The sequence below is a fragment of the Thunnus albacares genome, chromosome 2 (genome assembly GCF_914725855.1).
Source record: "Thunnus albacares chromosome 2, fThuAlb1.1, whole genome shotgun sequence".
Lineage (NCBI taxonomy): Eukaryota > Metazoa > Chordata > Actinopteri > Scombriformes > Scombridae > Thunnus > Thunnus albacares.
Window position 1 is genome coordinate 31,920,187 of NC_058107.1, and position 12,639 is coordinate 31,932,825.

Below are 12,639 nucleotides of genomic sequence, written 5' to 3' on the forward strand. Positions count from 1 at the left end.
TTTGTACTGTGGTGTGGCATCTAGTTAAGAGTTTTGTTTGTGGCATGATGTGAAGTTGGCTCCTGCAGTCACAACTATCACCACATCTGAGGGTTCTGTAAGGCTTTGCTGCCACCCTCTGGACATCTACACGCTCTCGACCACACATTTAAATTCACCCTCTGAGAATTTTAAACCCTGTTGGCATACATATAATATTAAGAATTTTATTGCCTTGGAGATGTACTTTGGCACATTTAACTAAATCACATTAACAACGTGCAGCTATCTTTGTGATTTTCAGTAGTAGGTTACTGATGCGAACCCTGAAAGGAAAAACAGGGTTTCACAAAAAAAAAAAGTAACTGCGGGGGTATTGTACTATGATGGCAGTTTTGAAGTAAAAAACAGACTCGACCTGTTATCTTTCATATTGAATGTGTAAAAGTCCTTTTAAGGTGCCTCTAGGTAGGAACAAAGATCCAGATTTTCTTCTTGTGTTTTTCTTTTATTAAATTAAAAAAACAACCGCCTACTCAGACACAACACAAACATTTCACTCACACCTCAGTGTGTTTATGCTGGACTGTTGCCATTGATTTTATTACAGATAAATACAAGAAGAAAAGTGAGTGAGTGTTCCTCCTACTTTAGATGTTTTGTTATTTTTGTCCACCTGCTGTGTACCTTTTCTGGAGGTTAATATTTCATATTTAAAAGTTCCAATATAATCATTAATGTAATAACAAAAATGAACCAGCATATTTTGATTTGTAGCCTAATCCTCCTATCCTATTGTTGTTGCTGTATTTTGCTGCTATTTATTTTTGGTAGATGACAATACAAGTAGTGACCATTAAATCTTTTATTTTCCCCTCCAGGAGCTGCGGGTTATCCCCTGTGCACACAGATTCCATAAAAAATGTGTCGATCCCTGGCTGCTCCAGCATCACACCTGTCCCCACTGTAGACACAACATCATCGGTAAGTTGGTGCACAACTTCTAATTGCTTTGATGTTTACATGAAAAACCCTTTGTCAGTAGCAGTGACACTTATTTCACTGATGGACAAAAACTGTCCCCTGTTATGAAAGACTGACTTGTTATTGCATTGGTACTTACAGCACTGAACACATTCATTCATAAAGGTACTTATCATTTGTAAGATTCGAAATGTTAATTTTTTTTTTTTCACAGAGCAAAAGAAGGGAAATCCAGGACCAGCATGCATGGACCCTGGCAACCCAGTCCACGGCCGGCAGCAGAGGGTGGTGCTGCCAGTCCATTATCCTGGCAGGGTGCACCGTGCAGGCCAGGTGACAGCCTACCCAACCAGAACAAGCATGGACCCCCACGGCAACCCCATCACTGTGCTCACTGTGGACCAGCACCCAGATCCTCAAGGTTTGTACCCACCCCAATCAACGTCTGCCTTCCTCCGGAGCTACCACCCCACCCTCCATCTGGACCACTCACTCAACCCCCACCACTGCGGACTGGAGCACCGTGGACCCCCTGCCTACCAAGCACAACCACATCACCCTGCTTTTAAACGACCCAAATTCCACGGGCGCAACTTCTCCCGAGCAGCCTGCTTCTCGCAGTACGAGACTATGTACCAGCACTACTATTTTCAGGGGTTGACTTTCCCTCAGCAACCCGAGGGTGGCCAAGGGTCTGCAATGGCAGGACAGCTCGGCGGCGGTGGAGGAGCTCATAAGGGCCACCACAGCAGGGCCTTCCAGCAGGGGCTGTTATACCCCACAGTGGTACACATGGCACCTGCCTCTTCTTCAAGGATAGGTGATACCGGCAGCACTTCTGGCCTGAGCTGTTACCATGGCCACCGCTCAGTGTGCAGCGGTTACCTCGCTGACTGCCCTGGTAGTGACAGCAGCAGCAGCAGCTCAGGCCAGTGTCACTGTTCCTCCAGTGACTCCATGTTGGACTGTACTGAGGTCAGCAACCAGGGGGTGTACGGTAGCTGCTCTACTTTCCGCAGCTCGCTGAGCAGTGACTACGATCCTTACGTCTACCGAAGTAAGAGCCCGTGTAGGGGCTCTGCGGGGGAAGCGGGGGCTGCGGCTTGCACCTCAGTTCCTGCCGAGGACTCATCATCCCCTGCTCCCTTGGGACATGACTGCCTCCAGCTTCCTCCTGGGGCTTCGGGATATAACTCGGGGGACCACCTCTCCAACTGCAGCTTGGAGCCCAACTACAGCAGTCGCTCATCACTGGAACCCAGGGAGAACAGCAACACTAGCACTACCTCAGGCGGGGCTCTAGAGGCTACCGGAGCAGACAGGGGGAAGGGGGCGCAAGACGAGTCAGGGGAGCTTGGGGCTGCAGCCTGTAGCTGCTGCTTCGAGGTGCTTCCTCCCAATGTGGAGTGCAAGGGGCAGGACTTGGACCAAGCTGGGCCTCTGGCCTCAGGACACTGTCACAGGGGGATGGAATTTCAGAGCTCCACCTCCAAGAACTACTTTGCTTCTGAGCACATGTGCCCTTCCTCGGAGCAGGTAAGCTACGAAGGGCTGCCTTGTTGTTTCTACAAAGAGATGAAGGTCCACAGGGCCACAGCAGGGCGCTACACAGAGGACTACGCTGTTAATGTGCAGTATGCGCATGCAGACTCGGAGGCCTGTTCTGGACAGGCCTGCTGCGAACTCAACCAGAGAATACCCATAATTCCTGAGGACACAGATTGTGAAATGGGCACAGGGGCAGAGACCCAGAGCAGTTTATTGCCTGTCAGTGTGACAGTGGAGGCAGAGGTGCGGACAGGGGAGCGACATGAGCCCAGGGAGGGGTACTTCACCTCAGGACAGTTCAGAGGTCAGCCATACCCTCAGGAGGAGGAGACCAGGGCTTTGTTTCACTCTCAGCTCTCTGCAAGCCCTAATGCATTGGGAAGCAGTAAAACAAATGATGGAGGTCTGGGTATATGAACTTGAGTCCAGTCAAAAGTATGTATTTGGTACCGTATCAGTCAGTCAGTCAATCATTGAAACCCTCAGTTGCCTTGTTCTAACTGTGCTCTCCGAGCGCTGAATGTTTTCATCTTAGATTGTGTGGATTTCTACTGAAATGGCCTGTTATTTCTAGATATACAGTGTATCAAGTTCATTCCTGTGGCCACGAATGTCTCAGAAATTAGAGTGGTTGGTAATGGCATCTATTTGCAGACTGCTGCCATCAAGGGTTAGGCCCCTTCAATGCTATGAAATTGGGCCCATTTCTTATGAGATTTTTCAGACTTTGTCAAGAACAAAACATCTAGACTCCATCTTCTGTGTAAGATCTAGGAATACAGGAGTATTTGTTTTCCTAAAAGTTAAAAAAAAAAAAAAGTATACTCTTAATTCACAAACATCTACATGTATACATTTTGTATATGTGCGCACATGAACACTGACTGCCTATAAAGCTTCAACCACCAACTCAAATAGGTTGTACGGACATAGCTATACCAAAACAGAAAGACATGATTGTTTTTTTTTTTTCTTCCTTTTTTTTTTTTTTTGTTTTTCCAAGAGCAGGGAAATGGGTCTAAGTGTCTGTGACCCACACATTTCTCTGAGGAGAAGAAGCTATATATTACAGAAAAAAAAATGCATAGAAATGTGAATGCAAGGCTGACACTGGTCTCTATTCAATATGATACAGAATTTGTTTTATGCATTGCATTTCTGTCCAGTAGTGGCCTACCTGTATGAGATGTGCCAGAGCAACATGAAAGCCTTACGCTGGTAAGCTATTTGTAGCAATATCTAAAGACACTGCAAAACTTTTGGTCGAATCCCAGACTTAAAGTGAAGGTGTCTCGGGGTCAGTAGATTTCTTCAGAGGTAGAGTGCAGCACTCTACCTCTTGTTCGGAAGCCCTTAAAACGTGTATTTTTGCTGTCACTTACCCGATTTCCTCCATGAGGCATGCTCTAATAAATATCTATGGTTCTTAAGATTCTAGCATGTATCAAAAGGCCAAAGGAAAGTAGCTGGAAAAGACTCATATTTCATAAGGGTTCCTTATTGTACTGTGACTTTTTTTTTTTTTTTTTTTTTTTTTTTTTTAAAAAAAAGCAGTTTTACATACCACAGTCTTTCCGTTTGAATCATATCGTGCCGTGCATAATACATACAGTACTCGTGATATCAATGCTTGTCATTCATGCCTTTCTGTTTGTCCTGCAGACTGTTTTTATACTGTTTCTATGAAATATACACATTCTCTACACAGAGGAAATCCTTCTGAAATAACCCTATTTATAAGTTAACCCAGTGCTGTAATCAAGTGAGAATCTAATCTTGCCTTTTGCATAGAGATATGTACCTACTGCAAATATAACATTTTGGGGTACTTGAGTCACTATTTAATTTTTTTTTTGTTATTGTTTCTAGCACTTAAGAAGATTAAAATGTGTACAAAAATTAATATTTTTTAATTTTTTAAGAATATAATTATTTTCTGTCATTACCATTACAAATGTTTAAAAAAGGCTAGAAATCAATCTGTGTATATTTCTGTACCTGTATAGCAACACATTTTCATGAATGGAAATATGTTCTCTGAATATTTATTTACTAATATATTTATCTTTAAGCCATGTCTTATGTTCAGAGTGTATGAACGTTTGAGTTATTTGGTTGCTTTTTATTTTGAGAAAAATCACTAACATGAGACTTTGTATATACATGGTAATTGCACACAAGACGATTAAATCTTCTCTGACCAAAAAACCGATTTTAAAACTTTAGTACCATACAGTTTTGTAATTAAAGTGTACAAAGATCTGTAAAATATACAGTTTTATTCAAGTAACTCATGTTGTGGTGTCCTCCTTTTACATTATTTACATTCAGCGTTATTTCCACAAGTCATCAGCTGTTGTTTGATGTAGTTATAAACCATTTGTAGGTTTTATTTATTACCAAAATGTAGGTTACCGGAAAAAAAAACTTCAAACTTAAGTTACTTGGCAATTGTCTTACCACTGATACACCAAATACAAATTTAGTTTGAAATTCTTTATATTAATAATGGTAAAAAGTACAGTTTACAGGTAATAAATATGTCCACTGAGCTCAGATTTTCCTCTGTCGTGCAGTGACATCTGCGGAGAAGAGCTGAGGCTTCTTGCTCTATGATATGTCTGAGAACCCTGCAGACAGTTTGTCATACAGGCGGAAAAGCCTGAAACACAGAGTCAGTGTATTTGCTCATTTGGAGGTTTTAGAAGTTCATCTCACAGCTTGAAACCAGAGTGAAGAGCCACCACACCGCCAGTGAGGTTGTAATACTGCACGCAGTAGAAACCTGCATCTTCAATCATAGATTTAAACTCCTCCTGCAGAAGGAAAAAGAGTAGAAGAAATGACACACCGACGCTGTAGCCACAAAGCGACACTACGGCGCAGTCAAATAACTGAAGCCAATGAAAATCTAACTAGCTTGAAGAGAAGTTAACGGTAGCAAATTGTGCTAAAACAATTGGTTAATCAATTAGGTGATTAACAGACAATTAATCAGCAAAGATTCTGATTCAAGTCATTTATAGAGTACAAAAAAAAATTCTGCTTCCAGCGTCTAACTCTAAGACAGTAGTGCTTATCTTTGTTTTATATCATAAAAATGTCATTTCTGCTGGTCAGACAAAACAAGACACTTGAAGAAGTCACCTTGGACATTTTATAGACTGTATAATTAATCAATTTGAAAACATACAATCAATTAATCACAAAAAATAATCAATAGATTTATCTATAATGAAAACAGTCTTTAGTTTAAGCATGAGATTATAAGTAGGTAAGAAAGACTACATATCTAACAAAAACATGTAAACTACAGAAAAAAAGCAAAACAGCATCAAATTAAAATGACAGAAGCAACATGGTGGAAATTTGTATAATAACAGCTGTAAAATAAGAAGGGAAATAACAAAATAATTTAAGATAGCCTTAATATGGAGATAATTGAAATGGGGAGACAGAGATAAAGGAATGCATTTTTCTCACCTGGTCGGGGAACTTGCGGATGCTCTCTACCAAATACTGATAGGACTTCCAGTCTCCAGCAATCACCTCTCCCAAAACTGGAATTACCTGGAAACTGTAAGTGTCATAAAGCCTGAAAAATGGAAGAGGAAACGAGTTACCCAAAGAGTCAAAAGCTGTTTTCTCTGGAATTGGCTGCCAATCCCAAATGTCTCTAAGGTCTACGTATGTTTGCAATGTTTTCTTAGACTGGAAAGTTTTGTTTTCATAGAGTAAAACATCACTATATTTCCAATGAAATGCTTTTCCCATGACATCTTAAATTATACAGTATATGTAAATATTGCTTTTGAGGCATATATGAAATTATTGGTCAATCGTCTAAAAGGCTGGCAGCCTCATCAGCCTCTACTGCCGTGGAGCAGGAAAAACACAGGCTAACAAAAACTGCATTTCATTTAGATAAGCCAGTTCCAGGGCCCTGCTATTGTGCATGCTGGTTCACTGGAATGGCTTACTGGGACACTTAATGGAACAGAGCCGTCATTGATGTTATAGTTATGGAGTACTACGCAGCCAGAGGTCACTTTTAAGAGGAAATCTACTGGTGGTCTCTGTGGTACGAAACCAGAAGAGGGCAGTGTCTTTCCAAAGCTAACAAAGCTAACGTCATCTCTCACATTTGCAGATGTGGAAGGACACAAAAGTCAGTAAGGTTAAAAAAAAGATAGATAGATAGATAGATAGATGGAGAGATGCAACAATTAGTCGATTAATTGATACGGCGATTGACAGATAAACTAATTTTATAATTGATTAATCATTTTAGTAATTTTTAAAAGCAAAAATGCCAATATTATTATTGGAAATGTCTAAATTTTGCAGGTTTTCCTTTGTTTACATTAATTATCAGGAGGTAAAATACTTAAATGAAAAATGAAAGTAACACATTTAACAAAGCAGGAAAATAATTAACACTTCTCCCAGAACATGGTGAAACTGATAAGATTAGTTCTGTTATGTATTGATTTGCACAGATCTTTCCTGGTGTCTATAATAGCCTGGATGGACACAGATCATCAGCAGTCTCACAACAACCTCCAGGAACAAAAAAAAACAAGCTGCAGCTGCTATAACGAGTTGTTGGATTCATAACGGCAGCAATAAATCTAACTTTTGAGGGTTACAGGGCTGATATATATTCACAAGTCATCCGTCATGAGCGAACACTCCTCCTCACCTTGCCAACACAGGATTTGTCACTTTACTGAACTCCAAGCACAGGAACCTGCCGCCAGGCTTCAGGACCCGCAGAGCCTCCTGTAGCGCCTACACAAAAGTAGAGATGATGGGGGTGAAATGATGAGTGAATATATGTGTATGTATAATGTAAGATTTCTGATCATCGATTAATCATTTAAGTCACTTATTAAGCAGAAATGCCAAACGTTTCTTTGTTTTTATACTTGTTAAATTGAAGATGTCACCTTCTTAAAAAATTATGACGGACATTTTTTATGAATGTCTGACATTTTATAGAAAATGAATCAGTTAAATAAAAAAAAGAGTTTATTAAATAATGAACAGAATTGTTAGCTACTAAATACATTAAATATAAATATAACTAAAAAAATTATACCCTGAGTCCTTATAATGCTTGTGCATGAGATGGAAATGTAACTAAAAGTGGTAAAATAATTTTTTTTTTCAGGATTTTTAACTAATTTAAAGCCTTTGAATCAACATATTATATGTAATGTTATCACACGTCTTTCTATGCAACCTTTCTGACACCATTTTTTTTTTTATTAATTCAAATGGATCACTGTACAGGAGTCGACAGTAATGCTCAGTTTCCTGCTAAATGACAGTTTGACAGGGACGGACGCTGCTTTGTGGATCCAAACATGTTCCATTAACAGGCTGATAATCACTAAATGCAGAGCTGCTGCAGCGCCACCTTGTTCTTACAAAGATCTTCTGTGCGTTAGAGAAAAGCAGCAGTGACGCTCCGGTCACTTACCTGATCTATATGAGTGACGTTGCGAATGCCGAAGGCGATGGTGTAAATATCAAACTGGTCATCATCAAAGGGCAGCTCCTCTGCATCCCCCACCACCCACGACAGACCTGACACACAAAGAAGCACAAACGCTCAAGTCAGAAATAACAGAAACTTTCTACTTGATCGAAGTTTTCATGTTTTTTTTCATGTGATTAACTTCTAAGCTGTAATTCCAGTTTGCAAACTTGTGATAAGTTTTGAACCAATAGTTCTGTTTCGTAATCCTGCAACAATTATTGTGCGCTCTGTTCAGGTTACGCATGGTTGCACAGGAGTCTCACACACTTATAATTAAAGTGTTTTTTTGTATCTGCGGTTCCAGTTTGTGCGCTGTGCTCAGGATTGAGCTTCCACTGCTTGGGAACGAACGTCTGCACACAATTAATTTATATTCATGCATAAAGTGATTGCAGATTGTTGACATCCAGTCAAATCAACTCTACAACCGCAATCTGAGCTCAGTAAAGACAGTTTCTGTCACTGAACACATTAAGTTGCGCAATACTTCAACAGCCGTGAGCTTCGGCTCATCTTTTGATTATATTTGCTGCTTTTATAGAACATAGAAAAGCAGAGGAGATACAGTTTTCTCATCACTGTCTGCTGTCCATGCAGGACTGTTTTCACTCCTCAACATCAACATCAGTCACTTTTGGTGACTTATCTCAAGATGAAGCCACTGTACCTGATTTACTGGACTGAATCCTGGGTGAGGCTCCGCTGCGGCTGGCACTGTCAATCAATCATTAAATCAAACGCTGTGGGTTTGGTTTTTCCCAACTTCTTGTCAGTAAATTAAGACCAGAGCAGCAAGTAATCCTCAATGTCTCCTCTGTTCTGACTGGCGTCAGGTTGTCACTCCTACCAAAATCAGTTCATGTTTAGATATTTAGCTTGTTTTTCTGACTAACTACTCCCTAAACTGAGTCAAAGATGCTCATGTGCATGAAGCTGACGATTATTTTTTTTCAATTTGGTGCCAACATGCTAATGAGTTTCCTCATCAATACCATGTTTTTGTACAAAACCGTTTTTTCAAATTTACAAAATAAGCCTTCTTAAATCAGCATCAGCGTTTAATCTCATTGTAACACAAAACAGTCGTACAAGAACTTTTCCTCAATAAAACTAAAATGAGCAAAATATTACGACTTAAATCAAAAATGATAAAAGAATAATTAATCAAGACCAAGAACAAACAGTTTTTGACACATTTCTGTTTTTATATCCAGTCATATCAGAAACCTGGATGAAGTGTTTACATCCCAGTTGCTTTCAGAACAACCCAATCAGAATCAAAAGCCAGGATAGGGGCTTCTACAGGCTCATGTAACCATAGAATCTTTACATGCACAGTTACATGAGTGGGATACCCCAAAAACCTGATCTATGTACATGTAAACATGCTCGCTGAAACCTCCCAGTTGAGGGGTAAACACAGGGATCAGGTGTCTTTCTTTTGGGACACTCGGAGCAGTTTTACAGGTGAAAACTTACCAGCACTGATGCCCGTGCTGTCGGCTTTCTGCTTGCCCACTTTCAGCATCTCCTTGTTGATGTCACACACCACCGCTCTGGATTCCTGGGGCCCTTCCTTGTCCTCGGCAGAGTAGTTGTTGGAAATGTCCTGCCACGAAGGCGTCTGCATGGTCCTCGCCACCCGCCGCTTCTGGCGCTCTTGTTGAGAACGAACGTACTCCAGGAAACGGAAAGAAATGTCACCTGCAGCGGAGTGATACCAGTGTGGGAGTAAGCTCAGTAAACTTTATGTTGAATTTCTATGCTTATGTCTTACATAAACAAAAATTAAATATGAGATGTTTCAGCTTCTTTACCTGTTCCGCCTGCCACATCCAGTAGTCGCGCACCAGGCTGTGGGTTCATGACGTGCAGCAGCGCGTCCTTCCACAGTCGATGAATCCCCAGACTCATGGCATCGTTCATGATGTCATACTTCTGGGCCACATTCTCAAACACCTTATACACTGAAAAAGCAAAACGGAAAGAAAGCATCTGTATCAGTGGAAGCTGTTCAGGGCTTGTTTTATGTTTCTACTCTGCTGTAAGCACTTTATTTGAATATACTCAGATATTTTGGTGCATTGAGGTTTACATGCACCAATCCACTTTAAATGTTTAGTATTTTTGTCTTGACAGCTTTGTGTTTTGTGTGACATTTGTGTCAGTTTTACACTCTGGTGCTGAGGAAACATGATTTCATTTTAACAATATTTCTTCCAGTTGAAGTGACAAATAAACAAATTAACTTAAATCTGTGGGTTCATGTTGTCATTCTGTAAAGCACTCCTACATTTTTCACATGATCTACAGTATATTACAAGCTTAAGTTTATCTTTAATTGGATAATGGGATGTCTGCAATAGCCAGACATAAAATATGGTCAAACAAAATACTTTTTAAATTGTATATGGTTAATAAAGATATACAGGTTTTGTTATGTGTCTGTATAAGTATGCAACACTTTGAGTGTATGAAGCAATGTGTCTGCGTGTCTGTTACTACAAAACACAATCCTACACAAGTAAATGACAAATATCATTTAAAAATCCTGAAAGCAGCCTGAAAGTAACACAGGGATGTAGTCATTGCGTTTATGCTTTTAATGTCAGACATTAACGTATATATGTATAGTAAGCATACACATTTCCTTTCTTTGTATTTTATGTGTAATGTATGCTCGACGGGTGAATATGTGTACGGGACAGTGAATGCAACTGCACTTAATTTAATGTTGAATATTAACTGTTTACTAGAATGTCACTATATATTTAGGCAAATACTACTACCAAGGATTTGTAAATGCTAGGACAAGAAACCATGAGATGGTAGTGATGAACCCATCGTATTGCAGATATTCCTAATAATAATTGTGAAATTCTATACAGAATGTTTGATTGATCCTTATTTTTCTTCAGTATACTTTAACTATATTTATTGAAGCAATACAAAATAGTTAACAATTTTGATATTTTTGCCATATCGTCCCAGCCCTGTATAACGCCCCTTTTAGTGTCCTTACAGACTCCATTCAAAAAATTGACACATTATAATACGTTGCTGTGAAGGCAAAACTGCTGGTACAACATGTTTTAAAACGTTATATTAATTAATGCCTTCTACCATTAAGTTTGGCATACGTATAATACACCAAACATCACAAATTTACATACAATTCCCACTTAAATAGTCATTGCACAGCGGTGGGAATCACCTATACATTTTTCTTTTTAGAAGTTTTATTGAGCAGAAGTGTCACTTCATGGATCAATTGTAACGCCGAATTATCCAGGAGACCTTCAGGATTTTAAAAACATCTCAATTCCTGTTCGTCACGGTGTGAATATTTACCGGCAGATAACGAGCTGATGAATAGCGAGATTTTTGAATGAGGTTTGCTCTCCGGGACGCTGTCACCCACCTCTCTTCGCCTTTTCTGCCTCTGGCACAGTCTCGAAGCCAAAATGCGTGTTTCTATCGCTGAAACAACGACAAGACGACGGTCCCCAACAGCAACCGGACCGACCTGAAACTCCACCAGCTGTAACGTTAATATTTCTGTTAGAGAGACGGATCACCCTCCGGACCAACTGTCTCATGGACACCGCCATGTTGACCGTGGTTATTCAATTGCCCGTCGGTCTGTCGTCATTCACACGCGACAGCAACATAGAACTCCTTTAAAAAAAACTTTATTAACAACGCAGTAATATTACAATACAAACAATAGTACAGGAGTATGAAACATAAGCAGAAATAAAATCGTACAATGTAAAAGTATAGGTAATCACATCTGGAAATGTTGTCCACAATGTTTCTCAAGAAATGAGATATCTTTAAAGCTGTTTGTTTGTTTGTTTGTCTGTTTTTAGATTCCCTGCAGATAGAATCATAATCTGAACATAAAACAAGTTTTTTTCATTTGTTTGTTTGTTTGTTTTTTGGGAGAAACTGAAGAAGTTATCAAGTTATCAACTTCATTGTCGTTAGACTCTACATTCAAAAACAAGACAATACTTTCTGTAATAATAACCAAGATTGTGATGAGTCTCCCAGATTAATAGGGAAATTTGAGTCCAAAATTTGCATGAATAAGTACAGACAATAAATATACAATAAACGTAAATAAATAAACGTTGGGTCGTAAGTTGTGAATGAATTCATTGCAGGAATAGTGTCTGTGTAAACTTTTAATATGAATTTCTTTGATGCGTTTCTTCTTCTTCTTCTTCTTCTTCTTCTTCGTCTTCTTCTGGGTTTATTAGTGGTTTGAAAACCAACATAAAAGTGCATTAACGCTACCTACTGGACTGGATTATGAAACAGTAGATTAAAATAGATAGATACATTCTCTCTACTAAACCTGTTTCCTTAAGATATTTGATTAGGTGACTGTATATTTAATGTTGAGTCGGTGTGTACATATGCAAGACAATGTTGGAGTCCGTCGTTTTCTCTGGGCCGCTGCCAGATCAACATACATAGCCGCATGTCATCATTCAACCACTGGCTGTGGAGGTGGTGTCCAGCAAACAACAACAACAACTTTCTAATGCTCTTACTTTTTTACTTTTATAACTTAT

At 39.6% G+C, this 12,639-nt stretch overlaps 2 protein-coding genes across 3 annotated transcripts in view; one reads left to right on the plus strand and one right to left on the minus strand.

Moving 5' to 3' along the window:
• znrf3 (zinc and ring finger 3) overlaps positions 1–4,043 on the plus strand; it is a 71,488-nt gene extending 67,445 nt beyond the window's left edge. For both annotated transcript variants that reach the window (XM_044330615.1, XM_044330625.1), the window contains exons 7-8: positions 861–963; positions 1,178–4,043. In XM_044330615.1, coding sequence (XP_044186550.1) covers positions 861–963; positions 1,178–2,928 — 1,854 coding nt within the window. In that variant the 3' untranslated portion in view covers positions 2,929–4,043. The remainder of the gene's footprint in view (positions 1–860; positions 964–1,177) is intronic.
• Positions 4,044–4,773: 730 nt separating this feature from the next.
• On the minus strand, positions 4,774–11,713 carry coq5 (coenzyme Q5, methyltransferase). The gene is made up of 7 exons (XM_044330638.1): positions 11,478–11,713; positions 9,874–10,023; positions 9,536–9,760; positions 7,997–8,103; positions 7,214–7,302; positions 5,995–6,106; positions 4,774–5,327 (listed from the first exon to the last, which is right to left on the minus strand). The coding sequence occupies exons 1-7, from the start codon at positions 11,665–11,667 to the stop codon at positions 5,226–5,228; spliced, it is 975 nt and encodes a 324-aa protein (XP_044186573.1). The 5' UTR covers positions 11,668–11,713; the 3' UTR covers positions 4,774–5,225.
• Between the last annotated feature and the right edge of the window lie 926 nt (positions 11,714–12,639).

What these genes read in the sequence shown, in the direction of transcription:
- coq5 (XM_044330638.1), bottom strand. Translation starts at nt 11,667, where the DNA reads ATGGCGGTGTCCATGAGACAGTTGGTCCGGAGGGTGATCCGTCTCTCT. An exon ending in GGCAGAAAAGGCGAAGAGAG is followed by an intron (nt 10,024 to 11,477) that starts GTGGGTGACAGC and finishes TTGCTTTTTCAG; the next exon opens with TGTATAAGGTGTTTGAGAAT. An exon ending in ACGTCACTCATATAGATCAG is followed by an intron (nt 7,303 to 7,996) that starts GTAAGTGACCGG and finishes ACTTTTGTGTAG; the next exon opens with GCGCTACAGGAGGCTCTGCG.